The 19,117-nt window shown below is 48.6% G+C and overlaps 1 protein-coding gene across 12 annotated transcripts in view; it reads left to right on the top strand.

Moving 5' to 3' along the window:
• The window catches only part of LOC144822807 (myotubularin-related protein 9-like), a 465,914-nt gene that overhangs the window by 388,815 nt on the left and 57,982 nt on the right, over positions 1 to 19,117 (top strand). For all 12 annotated transcript variants that reach the window (XM_078680715.1, XM_078680710.1, XM_078680709.1 and 9 more), the window contains one exon: positions 6,874 to 6,988. In XM_078680715.1, coding sequence (XP_078536841.1) covers positions 6,874 to 6,988 — 115 coding nt within the window. The remainder of the gene's footprint in view (positions 1 to 6,873; positions 6,989 to 19,117) is intronic.

Genomic DNA, 19,117 nt, shown 5'->3' with positions numbered 1-19,117 from the left:
AAAAGGTTTGCACTAGGTACAATCATTACTAAAAACGTAACTTTTTAAAGCACTGTAAACTTTTAAATAAACTCTCTATGCATTTTTTGCGACAGCCTATTTTACACTGTGTGCAACTTATATTATATTGTGTTTATATGTTTTTAAATCTAACGAACCATTTACTATAATTTCTGTCCCAGGCTAGGACCTCTTAGCACTATAAATACATGTCACAATTTTCCCAGCGCAACGACCAGGATTAAAATCAGTGACCATCTGATTACACGCAAACATCTGAAGTGAGCGCATAAACCAACTGAACTGTCCTACCATAAAAATGCATTTTTCACAGATACATTTTAGATCAATTTATTTTTCATTTAAAGTATGTGCATTTTATTCTATATGCACTTACCTGCAGTGTAGGGTCAGAAAAAAGTCACAGTCTATTTCTTTTTAGCCACGTCTCTGCCGCCACACTCGGTGTCCGTGCCTTTATTGTCCTCAGGATCACAGTTCCCATACTTTCCTTTATGCACTTTGACAGCTGGGCCTTGATGCCTTTTATGCTAAAAACATAGATTTGAAGGACATGATCCAACAGGAACGTCTGGTGGTTGACATTGTTTTACTCCAATAAAATGGCTAACCATGAAGGGGCATCCATCCGAAACACCGGAAACAGGTCAGAGTCAGGAAATAATGTGGACTTTCGAAAGTGCGTTAATTGCCTCCAAGGTCTATAGTATAGACGCGAGTTGCATGCATGTATGTGTTCATGGTGATACAGATACTAACATACAGGCATGCCAGTGCTCGCCAGACGCTGCCACCTACAGGCTAAGAGGTTCCTGGTGATTGGAGGAGTATGCACATCACATGCTCTTTAGGTCTCGCCCTGGAATAGCATCCGAAGGATGCGTCAGTCCAGGGTCGGAGACTATAGCGAGCTGACACGGGGGAATGAGGGACAAAAATCTGTCACGCGCTTCTCCCCGGCTGGATTCAGCTGCTTGCACGCGCACCAACATTCACGCATGCGCACATCACAGGCACACGCATACACAGCACTCACGCATGCGCACATACACACGCGCTGCTTACTTTCACTTTGCAACCCCCCCCCCACCAGTCATCGGATTTTTTTACACACGCACGCATGCATGCATACATACACACACACAGACACACGCGCAGGCACACACGCACACACAGGCACACAGACAGACACACACGCGCGCGCGCGCACATGTCCGCTCCCCCCCTCACACCCCACTCACCGAGTTCTTTTAGTGTGTCCCTCTCTCCTTCCCTCTCTCCTTCGGCAGGCAGCGGGTCATCCTAGTAGCAGGCGGGGCTCTCCACGAGGCAAATCTTCCGGCAATCTTCCGGCTGACGGGCACAGGAGCGCGGGGTAGGCTCCCGTCTGCTTCCTGTCTTTTTGCGGCCCCGCCCCCGTCCCAACACAGGTTGCCTGGCTTCCTGTTCGAGCCGGGCTGCGGGAACATTCACCCGCGGCACGGCTCTGACGCCTGACGTCATGAACCAAAGACTAGAATGCCGGGCCCAGTCAGGTTGTGCTTGCACTTTGCAGCACATCCTGCTGCTGGAGCGCGGAGTTTGAGGAAGGTGCCGCCCCTCACTGCTGGCCGTTTTGCTGGTGGCGCCGCAAATTGAATCATGGCGCCGTTCACAATACTGCTGCAGGCACCTCGCACTGACCCGGGCTATCGCCTTGCCTGTTGCTCAGTTGTTAATTTACTCCCCGCCGAATTATTGCAGCCGCCCTTACTATTTCAAAATTATAAACTAAATACGCCCTCATTCAGACAAGCTACTGGAGCGTCGAGGACCTGGTATCGCTGACCCTGAAGCTGCGTGCAGTTTTACTTCACCTCTCAAACTACGTGAGTACTTAATTTACATTTTTCAGTGTTCCCCAACGTTCTGTGCCACCCGGGTTTTTCACAAGACAAATAGTGCGAAGGAGGTTTCAGGCAGGGCAGGGCCTTATTCAGTCCACTATTCAGCCAGGGTTCCACACATACTGGAAAGTTAGTCCCAGGGCGTGCTTTCTTTTGCAGTGTTTTTTATATGGCGCGAAGGTGACCCGATGGTATAATTGAAGGGTTATTCTAGCGCCACAGTTTCATTACAAGATCAAGTTCATTAGCTGTTTGGCACGTGGAAATTAAATTATTTTCCCAGAATCACAATATTTTGGGCCGGTTAGTCGAGTTTGGAACCTGGCTCCCAGTGCCAAAGTCAGCAGCCACTGATCATTTTTCCATGACCAGCACCACCATGTTCTGCATCGTGTATGCAGAAAAAAACAACAGATTTGTTTTGCCTTCTTACGTAATGCCATACCAAATTGTAGCAGGCTAGCAGCTGATGCCCCACACCACTCCTGCTAGGCTTCAGTGACGATGGAGCTACTCCACAATTCACAATCATGATCGAACACACCGATGTACGGTACCCAACCTCTGAATGAGGAGGGGCGGGACTGGGGGGTGCTGAGAGGTAAGACAGATTTTGTAGCCATCAGTTTTTGGTGGATGTTCCATTACCTGCCATCTCTACATGACGGTTTTCTGCTGTTTGCAGTCTTCCTCTAAATTGCATCATAGGCAAGCAATCACCAGTCAGTGCAATGGAGCTCAAATGCCACTTCAGATTATAAGGGCACTATGTTAGTGCCGTTCCATTTCTGGTACTTTGCAGCAGTTAAGGTATTAAAGTTTCTCGTTGCTCAGACGGGTGTACTTTCTGATATTTATATGTTTTATCTTATCTTCATTGCTTGATTTGGCTCGCAAGAAAGTGTCACTCAAAGTCTTTCAAATGGCACTCATAATTACACTGAAATTATGAAAATGTCACACACAGCACTCTGAAACCTTGGCAGCTATGCGGCAGCCTCTGTGACAGTGTGACCTGCTTCACTAATCACTAGCTGCGGTAACTGCAGGCTGCTGCTGCATGCAGTGCACACAAACGCGGACTTAGTTTTGGCAATTTAAAGTCCCGTGTTAGCACTGTGCGGCTGTGCCTGCAGTGATAAATTATGTGGCAAGCGATGAATTATGTGGCAAGTGATACATTATGTGGCAAGTGATAAATTATTTTGCTAGTGATAAATTATGTGGCAAGTGATAAATTATGTGTCATGAATTATGTGGCAAGTGATACATTATGTGGCAAGCGATGAATTATGTGGCAAGTGATACATTATGTGGCAAGCGATGCAAGCGATGAATTATGTGGCAAGTGATACATTATGTGGCAAGCGATGAATTATGTGGCAGTGATACATTATGTGGCAAGCGATGAATTATGTGGCAAGTGATACATTATGTGGCAAGTGATAAATTATGTGTCATGAATTATGTGGCAAGTGATAAATTATGTGGCAAGCGATGAATTATGTGGCAAGTGATACATTATTTGGCAAGTGATGAATTATGTGGAGGGGAGGGGCTATAATCATGCAGAAGACGCCATTTTGCTGCTGCATAAGTCATAGGTGGGCTGCATCATTATATGTCAATATGCAACATATTTTATATGTCCCTTTTTATAAAAACAAAATGTAACTACTGCAAAAAAAAATTCTTTTATGCAAACAAATTTAAATACTGCATAAATAATTTTAACAACAAATACTTTATATGTAGCTTTTTATGTACATAAGAAAACTATAGCATAAAGCAAAAAACATTGCCATTTACAATAATAATAGCTCAAACTTAAATAATGCGAGACCTATTGCATTGCAAATGCTTGTTTTTCAAGGCAATGGTGAGTACACAGTGGCACTAAGAGCACAGACATACGTATAGAGGTGTAGCATTCGCAGTGTCACTCACAAGCCTTCGTGTGTTACGCACTGTGCACACTTGTTTACACTGAGAACTCAGTCTAGAGAGTCTCAGATCTGTTTTTAGAAAGTTCTGCCTCTCACTCTTGTAAATGTTGCCTAGTTTGTGCGTGTTGTGATGGTGGTGGTTTCACTTGTGCATGCTTTGCACGGTTGTGTTCAGCTTGAGGACGAGCTGCTTTCCATTGACAGTTTGAGTTTGCCTGGGGTGCTGCTGCTGCTTTCACATTTCTCACTGTTTCTGCTGCTCTCTCCTTGCACTTGTAGCACTATTTATGCTCAGTGTGAGTAGGTGGTGCTCCCTCCCTTGTACAAGTCGCACTCTTTGCGCTCAACCCGAGAAGTTGCTATCCTAACATTGCATGTGCTACAATGTGTGTGTTCAGCCTGCGGTGGTGCTGCTGTTGCCCTTGCACTTGTCACGCAGTTATGCCCTGTGGTGGTGCTACTTTCACGCTTGCATGTGTTACACTGTTTGTGTTTGCCCTGTGGTGGTGCTACTTTCACGCTTGCACGTGTCACACTGTTTGTGTTTGCCCTGTGGTGGTGCTACTTTCACGCTTGCATGTGTTACACTGTTTGTGTTTGTCCTGAGGTGGTGCTACTTTCACGCTTGCACGTGCTACACTGTTTGTGTTTGCCCTGTGGTGGTCCTACTTTCACGCTTGCATGTGTTAACACTGTTTGTGTTTGACCTGTGGTGTTGCTACTTTCACACTTGCATGTGTTACACTGTTTGTGTTTGCCCTGTGGTGGTGCTACTTTCACGCTTGCTCGTGTCACACTGTTTGTGTTTTCCCTGTGGTGGTCCTACTTTCATGCTTGCACGTGTCACGCAGTTTGTGTGTGCCCTGTGGTGGTCCTACTTTCACGCTTGTATGTGTTACACTCTTTGTGTTTGCCCTGTGGTGTTGCTACTTTCACGCTTGCTCGTGTCACACTGTTTGTGTTTGCCCTGTGGTGGTCCTACTTTCACGCTTGCGTGTGTTACACTGTTTGTGTTTGCCCTGTGGTGGTCCTACTTTCACGCTTGCATGTGTTACACTGTTTGTGTTTGCCCTGTGGTGTTGCTACTTTCATGCTTGCTCGTGTCACACTGTTTGTGTTTGCCCTGTGGTGGTCCTACTTTCATGCTTGCGCGTGTTACACTGTTTGTGTTTGCCCTGTGGTGGTCCTACTTTCACGCTTGCATGTGTTACACTGTTTGTGTTTGCCCTGTGGTGTTGCTACTTTCACGCTTGCTCGTGTCACACTGTATGTGTTTGCCCTGTGGTGGTCCTACTTTCACGCTTGCGTGTGTTACACTGTTTGTGTTTGCCCTGTGGTGGTCCTACTTTCACGCTTGCATGTGTTACACTGTTTGTGTTTGCCCTGTGGTGGTGCTACTTTCACGCTTGCACGTGTTACACTGTTTGTGTTTGCCCTGTGGTGTTGCTACTTTCACGCTTGCATGTGTTACACTGTTTGTGTTTGCCCTGTGGTGGTGCTGCTTTCACGTTTGCATGTGTTACACTGTTTGTGTTTGTCCTGAGGTGGTGCTACTTTCACGCTTGCGTGTGTTACACTGTTTGTGTTTGCCCTGTGGTGGACCTACTTTCACCCTTGCACCTGTCATACGTTTTGTGTTTGCCCTGTGGTGGTGCTACTCTCACTCTTGCACGTGGCACACTTTGTGTTGATCCTGCTGAGGCAGTGTTCTCATATTGCACGTGGGCACTATTGTGTGTGCCCTGTGGTGGAGCTACTCTCACACTAGCACGTTCCACTGTATTTGTTCACCCCGCAGAGGTCTCAGTTGCATTGTGTTTCTCCTCCCGCCTTTGCTGTTTGCGGTGCCTTTAAATGGCACTGCTTGGGTTCCCCTGTTTGTAGTAATGCTGCCACCCTTGCTCGTCTCACTGTGTTCACCCCAAGAGATGCTCGTGTGCAAAGACTCGTTTTGGCTCCACTGGCGCTAATCGCTCCAATGATGAAATATAGTGTTCCCCCCGCATTTATCTATCATTCGAATTTATCTATTACAAGGCAAGGCAAATACCATCAAACACAATTATTATTCCAATCTTAAAAACATGCCAAAATCAAAAAAAGGAGCTGGATGAGCAAAATATGCATAAAGTATTTAATCTGAACCACAAAAGTAAACAAGTGGTAATGATAACGAGGCTGTGATCAAGTGCAATAGTGAAAAGGATGTTAAACAAATACAATTAAAACACAATCACATGGAGGAGTTACAGTTTTATAAGCAAATAATTTGAATTGTTTGTTAACAATCAGTAACCGTTGTGTGGACAAGTATGGGCTAGTTCTTCTCGCCAACCATATTTTTGGAAACGGTCCATATTGACAGAATGATGCATGAGATAGATCAAATCCGTCGAGCATCAGTAATATGGTGCGATGCAAAACAGCGCAAGCCCCAAAATCCTCTGTGGCGAGCAGTCAGGAATCTGTAATCAACTGCTTAATTTGTGCTGGTGTTTGCCGGTGCTCAGTTTCGGCACTTATCCCTAAATACTGGCACTTATTTATGCCAGAGCTCCACATGGTGCTTCCTGGCTTTCTTTGTAAACAGAGCAAATCTACAGCCCTGAGTGGGATGGTAGTAGGTAGTCCTGACACTGGCATTTAGGCAGCTCTGGCTTAGGCCAGCCACAGTGGCTTCCAGAAACTTAGCCTGGCACTTATTATTGTTATTATTAATTGTTTTTACAAATAAAAAACTAAGGTGCGAGGATATGCACTGGAACTAATTGACTGACATGTTCACATTTTTTTGACATCAGAACATTAATGGTCTTTGATGGAATTTGTCTTCCTCTAGAAAACTCAAATCTTCTGACGAATGCTGAGGCAACATTGTCTTTTATTATATGACACCCTGGAGTACAGGGGGTCCCTATGTGTGTGCTTCCGCTGCTCTCCCCTTTGCACTCTTTGCATTGTTTTGTGTCCTCCTGGTGTCGACGCTGCTCTCAGCCTCACACATTTCACTGTCCCCACAGGCTTGGAAGCTCGAGCTCCTCCGGGACCATCTCCCTGAAGTGCAAAGACCTGCGCGTGATCCAGCTGGAAATCCCAGGCATGGAAGAAACCCTCAACATCGCCAGCTCCATTGAGGTGGGTAGGAGGGAGCCATGTAAATACGAGTCCCACGGTATTGGCAGTGACAATGCTTCTTTGTAAAGCACTATTTAATACAAGTAAAAGAAAAACATCAAAATACTGGAGGAAACGAATTATATCTTAAGGCATTTCAAACTATACACTGAATTCAATATTATCAATCTATCTTTTGGGTAGAGGCATGCAGCACATGAGGCAGAGAGCCAGTGGCGTAGCAAGAGGGTGGGGGGGTCAGTCCGCCCTGGGTGGCATGAATTTTGGGGGCGGCAGCCTCCCCCGCTCTTATTACCTGCCGTGTCCAGGCGGCAGTCGCCACCGAACCCCCCCCCCCCCCCCGCTCTTCAATCGACCGCTGCAAATGGGAACAAGCATTGGAAATGCAATAGGTCTCGCCCTTTGTTAAAGTTAAAACAATTTGTTTTGTAAATAGCATTGATTTTTAGTTTGTTTTTGATATGTTGCGTTTTTATGTTGTTTGAATTGTATGTGTTAACTGTGTTAAATGAACGATATCTCTGCATATAAGGATACCATTTTGCTGGGCCCAACCCTCGATCCTGTGCTGGCTAAGATATGTATCTCAGCCGGGCATAACCCACCACTCTAGTCGGGGTAAGGGAGTTACAAACCCACGATAACCCCTGCTCACCCCCTTGGTAGCTTTGAAGTCAAGCCCAAGTGGCAGCCTCCAATTAAGGCCCCCACAGGCACGCGTAGCTCCCCCGCGAGTGTAACTTTAGAAAAATGCAGCTGCCCGTGAACGCGCTATGCAGCTGCAGCAGACCTAGGAGAGGTGGCCACCATTGAGGGAATGCACTCTCAAGGTATGGATCTGGACGAAAGGGCATACATGCCCGTCACAAGGGAGGACCACCCTAGGTCTCCTCACACTAAGCAGCTGCCCGTGACCCAGCTTTGCAACTGCTACGTACGCTGTGAAGCTCAGCCCCACTTCAAAATCACTGGGGCCTGAGCGGGAATCGCCCTACCCTTCCTCCTCTGCCCTGGTCACCACACGTAGCACGCAGGGCTCCTCTCTGGGCTGTGGCCCTCCATGTTGCTGCCGGCTCTCCCTCACTGGAGAAGCAGGGCCGGCCCTGTAGTGGCTAATGGAGGCACAAAGCACATAGGTCGGAACCCCCATCCCTCCCAAGCCCCCGCATCCTGGTCTCTACGGGGGAGGGGGGAGACACCGCAATTTCAGGGCAGCAGGATGGCTGCCACAGAGCCACTCTTCACTCATGCCAGCCGGCACACAAGACGGGCTCATTAGCACAGCAGCCGCCAGGGAGAGGGAGAGCACTTCTTCCACCTCAGTTCTCCTCTCTCATTGTTCAGAACCCACAAGGGAAGTGTACGCGCTGCAGGGAAAACAGTGCGCTTCTCACACGCTTTCACGGGCTAAGATCGCTTACACTGCCCTCAAGCTCAGCACGTGTGTCCATAACTTTTCAGAACCTGAATTAATGGAAGCCCCATTAACGTATTCCAAAAGGCCCGAAACGTATAGAAATAATTCATTCACTAAACATTATTTGTGAAGCGTAACACAATACTGTACCACCTACCATTTATGCCGTCCACAACGTTGCAATGCAAATGTTTGTAACAGCCCAATTAGCACCAGTAAACGTGAACGGAAAGCGAACAGGTGGCCAGTTAGAAGCCCTCATATGTCACAGTAACAAACATGGCGTCGGCCAGTCGAAATGGGCCGTCCTAGAAGTGGACAATGCGGAAACTAAAATCCCTGGTTGCCAATCACGCACCGTCGTTTAACATAAACAAGGCCGTGAGCCAATTGAAAAGAAGGGCGTGGCTTAAAGCCCGCTACTGAAATCGTTTAGATTCCAAAAGGCGAGAGCAGCGCATGTGCGCTGCTAACGCCAGGCGAGACCTAAAACTCTCGCCAGCATCCCCTCCCCCCACTCTTTGATGCGGCAGCGGGGCGGCAAACAGGGAGACTGTCACGGGCAGCGGAAGTGCTAGCTACGCCACTGCAGAGAGCAAGAAAACAATCAGTCGCATGGAGTGCTGAATGAAAAAGAAAAAAAGTAGTTCCCAGAATGTGAACAGTGCAAGAATATAAGTCTCCAATCAAAAGGATGGTAAAGAGGATATGTTCCAGGGAAGGGGCAGAAACAAAGAGAAGGAAGGAAAGCCATTGGATAAGAAGTATAGCAATGAGAGTTAAAAGAAAGGCAACCAATGGTAAGCAGTGGGTTGGCTCTAAGACCACTGTATGTTTTTGGTATGATCCACAGTAGGTCTTTGGACAACAGACAGCTAAAAGTTGTCCGTAGGTGAAACCTAAAAATGAAGATCGGCAAAATGAAGAAATTCAATAGTGATGGATAATTTAACTAAAACCGTGTTGACAGAAGGCATGACTGGACGAGAAGAACATTGTTTTCTCCCATCCGTCCATTGTTTTCTCCCATCCGCCCATTGTTTTCTCCCATTCCCCCATTGTTTTCTCCTATCCGCCTATCCCCGATCACCAGGCACAGCCTGGAGATCTTAGGACTAACAGGAAAGTGAGAAATGCGGGGATGTGGCAGCCACAGTGGAGACCCTCAAGTCAAGAGGCAGTGGGGACACTGCAGACGGCAAGCAGGCTTCTGCTGACAATCAGGGGTATACGATGGCATCTGCAACAAAAGCAGTAGAGCACAGAGGTACTCCAAGCCAAGCACTGAGGGCTCCAGGTGGACAGAGGCTGGTGGAAGAATGATCATGAAGTGGTCTGGTAGAGGGACACACAGTGGACACCACCATGAAAAAGGAGACCAGCAGGAGATCCTAGAGGACCCCAGAGGGTTTAAGGGTGAAGTCTCTGGGACAAGCAGCTGGGAAGTGTCTTGTGGAGCACAGGCTGACAACAAGGTGCGCCTGGCAGACTTAGGAGATGAGAAACAGGAAGGTGGTGCTACACAGGGGCAGTCTAGTAGAAGTTGCAAAGTTTGCTGGAGCCTGGATGTCAATTTTGTTCCTGAGAGAGTGACCACAGAGCCTAGTAGAGACTGAATCAAAGAGGATTTACCATCAGGACAGCAGACAGAGTCCATCGATGATGAGCACAGAGCGCTCACAGACATGACTGACACTTCCAAATAGTGTTTGTGAAGACTGTGGCAAAATGCATTGAAGAAGAGGCCACTGGAATAGCGCTGGTCCACCAGTGGAGCAGTGAGCAAAGAGGAGCTGCGTGACCTCTACCTAGACCATAAAGCCAAGATACAGACAGAGACGCACTGCTGCCCAACAAGCAAGAGACGTGGTTTTGAGTGGGACTCTTGTCTCCCAGGGATGAGCGTTCACCAGTGGGAGTCCATAATGAAATAGCAACTGTTAGCTTCGCCCCAGCTGGTGAGTGCCATTGCTGCAGGAGGCTCTATGTTGGTACTTGGAGCCAGGTGGCCAAATGAATGCAGGGCAGATGCAGGTGCAAAAGGAAAGGTCCTGCTCAGTTAAACTTTTTCAGTCTCTGAGTAGGGAATAACTGTGGTGTCTTATAAAGGAAAGAGAGATCAACCAGTCAAAGAACTCCTTTCCAAGTCAACTTTACAGAAGACAGATGCCCAACAAAAGAATAAACAGACTCTTGCCCTGCAGATCCATCATCTATGGTCAATAGGGACAGTGATGCTTCTTTAATGAGGAAACTCATGGAGGAAACTTTTAGATGGTCTGCAGGATGATTTCTTCTCCCTGAAGGGGCATTACATTAAGAATTGCAGGACGCGAAGAAAGACCGAAATTCTCTGGATGAACAGGTCTTTTCCCTGGAAGAATCGCGTGGTGGCTGAGTAGACGAACAAGGAATTCTTGAGACCTGAATTCACTGTTCTGAAGGAATAACAAATAATTCTCCAGGGGCATATAGTGGGCCTAGCGAATCACTGATGCCACAAAATCAGAATCCGAAGGGGGAGCAGTGGAGCCAAAAGAAAGGACCTTGAGGGTTATGTTCGTAGGCTGCTCAGATCAATACTCCAGTCAGGTGAGAGAGATGATATTGAGCTTGACAGGAGCCAGTGAGCTGCGGTATCTGCCTCTCAGCAGATTAGAACACCATAGATAGTGGTAATAGTACAGCACTTTCCATAGATGAAGAGAATAATGGCGTCAGCCAGAAAAATAGTGACTTGGCTTTCAAAGGTCCTTCTTTCTCCTCATGGCGTGATCTGTCAGCCAACCAATCATACTACAGAGGAGAAGGTCCATTTCATCCGGCTACACATTTCCTTAAATCACATGGTGTGGCTAGTCGTGGGACCATCCATTCCACCTATTCTTCCAGTTCCAAGGAGAGGATTATCAGATGTAATCCCTAGCTAAAATAAAACTAAATAATACTCACCATGGCGGGAGAGAGGCAAAATACAGAGGAATACCTGATTCTTCTCTTGCAGACCAGCACCATAGACTCAGAGAGCAAAGTGGAGAAAAGTCTTGAAAAAACAGAAGAGAATGAAACCGACTGCAATTGACTTTAAAAAAAGAGAAAGGCTATTTATGACTAACTGTGAAACTGATCACTTCCCACAAAGAGGGGCAGCAGTGTGTCTGTGGGCCTCGAGAGATGTCAATACCAGATCGCCAGGAGTTGGCTTGGGGCGGCAGTGCCTCTCTTGGACCCACACCTGGCTGGGAAAGATTGGGGGAACTTGTCAGTGTGTTAGTTGATATTCAACCTGGGTTAGTGGGATTTTCCAGGAGGACGAGGTACTTTTATTTACTATGGGCATGGCGGGGGCTATGTGGGGTCCATTTTGGAAGTTCTCTTCAGGGATGGGTGTGTTGGAGGGCATTGGTTCAGGCTCGTGAAGGTTATTAAATACCTAAAGGACCATGATGCTTTCATTCAATCGTAAGCTCTAGGGGATCCCGTTGGCAACAGGTCTCCCTCAACCACATTCATGGATAGAAAAACGACGTGTATCTACCCCAATGTAAGGGAGTTGAACTGCCTAGCAAAAGGTTAAAGATCCTTTCGGCCCATAGGTGCTTAAAGGGTGACACCTGCTTTATCAAGGAGACTCACTTACAAGACAAGACACATGGTGACTTAGATCTCATTCTTTCTCCACACTGTACTTTGCAACAGCTGACTAAAAAAAGGTGGTGGGTAAGCATAGTAATTGTCCCTCATGTTGGGTGCTTACTGATGGAAACCTTTGTAGATAAGGAGAGATGCTGGCTATGCCTGGATTGGCTTTTTAGAGTGAGATCAGTCTAACTACCAGCAGTTTAGCTAATAAAAATGGGCAGGATTTTCTTAAAGGTAGATTGTGCTGATAAATAGGAGCAAAGGTACACTTGTGGTAGGGGGAGTGGCAACTGGAACTGCTAGTAAATATGGCAAAAGTTCAATTGGGCGAGAGTCATGGAGGTTCAGTAGCTCTCCCTGTTGGAAGGCTGAGAATCGTTAGCAGTTCTGGAATCAGTGTCGGGAGGTGGTAGCATCCTGTGTCAGTTGATTATTCACACTGCTCCACGTCTCACTGATCATATGCAAGGAAAGGTATGATCTTCATGGAGCCAGCCTTATGCCAGTGAATCATGGCCCAATCCTTTGCTCCTTCATATGGGAGGCGGCAGATCCAAAGAAAGATCAAGTATGGATCCATAATGTCTACTTTCTCTAAGATCTTACATCTAAATGGGCAATTCATTATCAAATCAAGGAATATCTTCCTAATGATAAGGGGAATGTAGCATCCACATGGAGTGGGACTCTCTTAAAGCTTTGATCAGTGGGTCAGACCAGCTAAAAAAAGATGTTATGTAGAACTCCAGAATGCACTCCAGGCTTCGGAACTGACCATAAAGAAGCCCCATCTCAAAAGGTGTGGCGCAGGGTACAATGTTTACAGGGCCATAAATGGCTCATGGACCTCAATAGAGAAACATATAAGCTTGCCACGGTCAATCAAAAATGTCACGAGGAGGATTAAAGGCTGAATGTTAGTGATACAATTTAGGAGGTATAAGGCACAATCAAATGACAAGAGAGAGAATGACATTACACATGTATGAAAACTTGATAAGTTAGATGCTTTTAATTTATATAATCAGTGGCCATGAGCCAAAAAAACTGTAAATATGACTATGAGGTGAAAGATAATGTTAGAGGAGTAGAACAAATCTCTTTAACTGAGGAACAAAGGGTAGACCTCCATATCCAGACCCCCCCAGAAGAGGTCAATTAAACAATCAAATGTTTACAACCCAACAAGGCTTCAAGGCCGAATGTATTCCTCCTTCCTGTTACAACAAGTGTTGGGTGTTAGGACCAGATGTTGTACCCAGTTTGCATAGACTGAGAAGGCACCAATGATGGTAGAAGACGCTGAAGCAGGCAGAGACCCTGAAAATTGTGGCCCTTACCACCTCATTTCTGTTGAACATTAACGTAAAACATTTTGCTAAGATCCTGACCCTCACTTACATAATTTGATGCACTAGCTGACTCACGCGAACCAAGAAGGGTTCACAGCAAACGGATAGGCAGGTGATCACACAAAGAAAGTGATACATCCAGTAGTCAATATAAGATGCCAAAGTGTTCTGCTACTATCACTGGAGGCTGAGAAAGGATCCAGTGGAATTTGTTATTGCTTTCTCATGGAAGTCTTGTGATCCTCTAGTTGAGGCCACCACTTCATATATATGGGCCTAGTCAGATAAGCAGCACCATAAGCCAAGATGAGAACAAATGTCAAAGACCCATGAGGGATTGAAATGGAACAGGGATTGAGGCTGGGTTGATTCGAGCCGCTTGCACAGAGTGAGGGTGGTGTCGGATATAAAAACAACTTAAAATAGGGGGCAGATGGGTTTAAGTTGATTCCACGTGCATATGATGTATTACTCTCCTTTTCAGAACTGACCAAATCTCTACAGCGTCTGTCCGAAGTGCTACAGAAATTCTGCTTGGTGTCAGGATTTAAATTCAGAATGCATAAATCAGACACCCTGAATCTCAATGTCCTGAGAGCATGGATGCCCTCGCTTCAGACCACATCATCATTTAAATGGTGCTCTGCATTGATCCAATACCTTTGAGTATGTTATGTTATGTTATGTTAAGGGGGTGCTTGTAAAGCGCACTGTCACCGTGGGTATCATGGCGCTGATAAGGTGCTAAGAAGAAGCAGAGGGAGTTTAGCTAGTTTGTGGAAAGAGCCAGGTTTTTAGTGATTTGCGAAATTGGATGAGAGTGCCAGAGATCCTAACTGGGAGGGGGAGAGAATTCCAGAATTTGGGGCCGAGGAAGGCGAATCTTCGACCACCAGATCTACAGAGTTTGAAGGAGGGGACCACCAAGAGATGTAAATGAAGTGATCTGAGATTGCGTGAAGGACAGTAGGGTCGAATGAGGGATTTCAGGAAAGCGGGGCAAGAGCCAGAGAGAGACTTAAAGATAAGGCAACCAAGCTTGAAGGCAGCCCTGAGGCTGACAGGGAGCCAATGCAGTTTGATGAGGAGGGGTTTGGCAGATTGCCACTTCGGTATCCCGAGGGCCAGTCTCGCCGCCTGGTTTTGAATGATTTGCAACCTGTAGATGGAACATTTGGGCAAACCATAGTAGATGGAATTCGAAAAATCCAGGCGGGACAGAACGAGGGCCATGATGACTTGCAGCAGGGCGTCGGGGGTGAGGAGGTAGGCCACCTTCCTAATCCTGCGTAGCTGGAACATGCAGGAGGAGACCACCGTCCCCACCTGCGGCCCGAGAGAGAGCCCAGCGTCAATAGTGACCCCGAGACTTTTCACCGAGGCCACCGGGGTGGGAGGGGAGCCAAGCTCTGCCGGCCAGAAATGTGGGCCCCAGTGGACGGCGCTCTTGCCCGGCAGGAGGAGCTCCGTCTTTCCTGGGTTCAGTTTAAGCTGGTTCTGGCACATCCACTGAAAGATGTGGGACATGACTGCCTGGAAGGTGGGAATAGCAGAGGGAGAGTTTAGAGAGAAGATGAGTTGTAGGTCGTCCGCGTAATTAAAAACGGTGACGTCCCACTGCCTCAGAGAGAAAAGAAGAGGGCGAAGGTAGAGATTAAAGAGAAGGGGAGATAAAGAAGAGCCCTGGGGGACCCCACAAGGCAGATGTTCCCTGGGGGCCCTAAATGTACCTAGGCTGAGTGTCTGGGATCTCCCAGTAAGAAAGGATTTAACCCATGCCAGCGCCAGGCCCTGGATGCCGGCCTGTTCGACACGGTGGAGAAGGATGTTATGGTCCACCGTGTCGAAGGCGGCCGACAGGTCTAATAATACCAAGGCCTGGGAGGTACCCTTGTCGGCACCGTCTCTCAAGGTGTCCAAGACGGCCAGGATCACAGTCTCCGTGGAATGGCCGGGACGGAAACCGGCCTGGTTGGCTTCGAGGAAGTTGGAACACTCGATGAACCTCGAGAGACAGGCAGTGACATGGGCTTCTAAGATTTTAGAAAGAAAAGGTAGAAGAGAGATAGGACGATAGTTCGCCGGGACGGACGGATCTGCTCCAGGCTTCTTCAACAGAGGCACTAGAACGGCCTCCTTGAAGGAGCTGGGTACCGTCCCGGAGAGGAGAGAGAGGTTAAGCAAAGGAAGGATGCAGTCGGGTAGGGAATGGCAGATGTCCCGTAGTATAGAAGGTGGACAGTGGTCGTCAGGAGAACCAGACTTAATGCGAACGGCCAGGCTGGCTAGGGATGTGGGATCTAAGGGGGGGAGCTGAGTAATAGAAAGAGCATTATGAGGGGAAGTAGCAGAGTCAGCGCCCAGTGAGGTGACCGGGATGGCGTCCTTCATCAAAACAATTTTCTGTAGGAAGAAGGTGCTGAGTGCATTACAGGATTCCTGAGTAGGGGCCTGGGACAGAAGCGTTCTGGAATCGGATGTAAATTCGTCCAGAGCTCTGAAGATCTCCTTCGACTTGCAGGGGGCTAGTAAGATTCTCTCTGAGACGTAGGCTTTTTTTGCTGCAGAGATGGCAGATTTATACTTATTGCGGGCTGCCACATAAGTATCTCTGCTTAACAAGCAGTAATCTCTTCTCCATCTGCGTTCAGATTGGCGGAGTTCCAGCTGCAGGGCTTTGAGATGGGGAGTGAACCATTTATGTGAATTACTGTGACGGGATCGAGGGAACTTGGTTAGAGGGGCAAAGATGTCGCTAGCTGACACGAGCCAGTTGCAAACTTGGCCATCTAGCTCGTCAATGTCAGGATTATTGAGGGTAGGGGGGCGTGTGTGAGACAGGTGGGATAGCAATTTGGAGGGATCGACAGCCTTCCACTTACGGGCCATGCCACCCTCCCGCGGTGAAGTCCTAATCTGACCAGCCACCGAAATGGTGGTGTCGATAAGGAAGTGGTCAGACCACACACAAGGCATGGTGAGCGGGTGGGAGGGCTTCACCCCATGGACCCAGATATGGTCCAGTATGTGACCACCACTGTGAGTGGGAGAAGTCACCAGTTGGCTGAAGTTCAGGCTCGAAAGACCTTCGAACAGATCGGAGGCATGGGGACCAGCGTCCTTATGCTGAAACCAGTAATTAAAATCCCCGACAATAGCTATACGTGGGGAAGAAATAGCTAGGCTGGCAAGCTGTTCGATAAAAGATGCAGGGAAAGAGGGCATGGGCTGAGGGGGGCGGTAGAGTACCATAAAGGTGACTGCGCCTACCTTGGTCCCAAGGCTGAAAACTAGGTTGTCCACATCAGGGAGAGTCATAGAGGAGGAAGCGATAGCCTGGATGTCCTTACGAATTACCGCTGCGACCCCCCCTCCAGGGCGGCCCCCTTGGCGGTTGGTGTTAAGCAGATAGTAGTCAGGAGGTAGCGCTGCCAATATGTCCGGAAGGGAGTCGTCCGTGAGCCAGGTCTCAGAGAGTAGGAGAACATCAGGCCTTTCAGTCAGGAGTAGGTGGAAAATGTCAGTTTGATGCCTGACTAAAGAACGAGTGTTTAAGTAAAGTAAACAGATCTGTGACTCAGGGGTAATAGGGGGAATAGGAAGGGTGAGCGGGCCGAGGTGGGGGGGTAGGTCACCAGCGATTCCTAGTGAGGTGATCCGTGTCCAAGTGTCTAACGATAGGGGACAGGCGGCGGCACGAAGGTGCATGAGGGCGGGAGAAGAATAGGAGATAGCAGTAGCAACATCCCTGGCCCCTGGGCCCGTACGGCCGCGGACGGGCGCAGACGGGCTTGACTCTGGTGCGACTCCGGCGCGCCGCCGGCGCGCCCGCTGCGCTCGTCCGCTGCGCGGCCGCATAGGGGACGTTTAAATAGGCACGTGACGCAGGAGGTGGGAGGAGCCAACAGGGCGGGAGGAGTGGATTAAAAAAGTAAATAATGGCGTCAAACGCTAGCAGTCAGCGTGACAAAGGCTGCTCTTCAGTCGGCAGAGGATGAGGAATTTTAAAATCAAGGTAAAGCGCCCAGCGCGCGCGAGCCCTCTGCCACAGGGCTGCTCGTCTGTTCACCTCGAGAAGAAAGGGGGCGTGGCCTAAATAGGCGCGTGACGCAGGAGGTGGGAGGAGCCAACAGGGCGGGAGGAGTGGATTAAAAAAGTAAATAATGGCGTCAAACGCTAGCAGTCAGCGTGACAAAGGCTGCTCTTCAGTCGGCAGAGGATGAGGAATTTTAAAATCAAGGTAAAGCGGCCAGCGCGCGCGAGCCCTCTGCCACAGGGCTGCTCGTCTGTTCACCTCGAGAAGAAAGGGGGCGTGGCCTAAATAGGCGCGTGACGCAGGAGGTGGGAGGAGCCAACAGGGCGGGAGGAGTGGATTAAAAAAGTAAATAATGGCGTCAAACGCTAGCAGTCAGCGTGACAAAGGCTGCTCTTCAGTCGGCAGAGGATGAGGAATTTTAAAATCAAGGTAAAGCGCCCAGTGCGCGCGAGCCCTCTGCCACAGGGCTGCTCGTCTGTTCACCTCGAGAAGAAAGGGGGCGTGGCCTAAATAGGCGTGTGACGCAGGAGGTGGGAGGAGCCAACAGGGCGGGAGGAGTGGATTAAAAAAGTAAATAATGGCGTCAAACGCTAGCAGTCAGCGTGACAAAGGCTGCTCTTCAGTCGGCAGAGGCTGAGGAATTTTAAAATCAAGGTAAAGCGCCCAGCGCGCGCGAGCCCTCTGCCACAGGGCTGCTCGTCTGTTCACCTACAGAAGGCCAACCTTCTGACTGTGGTACAGTATATTTGGAAGGACCCATAACAGTGACACAACCAATCGATATTGTGGCTGGGGCATAAATATCATATCAAAATTGTGGTTTGCCGCTTCGAGTGGAGGATGCTGAAGGGCGCGCACGCCGCAACAATCTCCGATTTATTGGCTTTCCGGAACGCTGTGAGAAGGGTAATATGGAACAATTCCTCACGCAGTGGCTGGGAACCTGGCTGCCCCCGGAGGCTCTATCTACTTGCTTCGTTATTGAACGCGCACACCGCGCCTTGTCACAGATGCCACCGGAGGGTGAACGGCCTAGGGCTGTGATTGCTAGACTTCTGAATTACCATGACCGGGATGTCATTCTGAGGGAAGCGAGAACCAAGGAGACCCTTCTTTATGAAAATCGTAAGATAATGATTTTCCCTGACTACACGAAGCTAGTGCAGCAACAGCGCCAATCCTTCATGGACGCCAAGGCGAAGCTGCGGGGTCTCAAACTCCAGTACTCCCTGTTGTACCCTGCGCGCCTGAGGGTGATATTCCAATCGCGGACACTGTTTTTCAATACTCCGGAGGACCTCTTTAAATGGACCGACGAGACGGTTAGGGTCCGGCCGAATTCTCAGCCGGGGCTGAATCCAGGCCCTTCGAGTGGAGCATCACAAGAGCGGAATGGGCAGGCGACCAAGACCAAGAAGACCCGGCGATCTAGGTCACGCAAGCGGTCGGCCTCCTTCAGCGGCACCCAGGCCGGTCGTAGAACCGAAGAATCTGACCAGTCTGAAATGGATAATGGCTAAATCTGAAGATTCTGCGCCTCTCTGTACTCTTGTTACTTCAGGCCCTGGCTAACGTAGTGCGGGCTCTTGAGGCCTGATAGACTGGTAGCGTCATGGCTGCCTCAGGATGGGTTTGTGGCTGACCGCTGACCATGGGGGGGATTGTGGGTGGGGGCTCGGGGA

Source organism: Lissotriton helveticus, chromosome 3_1, assembly GCF_964261635.1.
Source record: "Lissotriton helveticus chromosome 3_1, aLisHel1.1, whole genome shotgun sequence".
NCBI lineage: Eukaryota > Metazoa > Chordata > Amphibia > Caudata > Salamandridae > Lissotriton > Lissotriton helveticus.
Note: the sequence above shows the minus strand (reverse complement) of the source record. Positions and strands in the feature narration are given on the sequence as shown.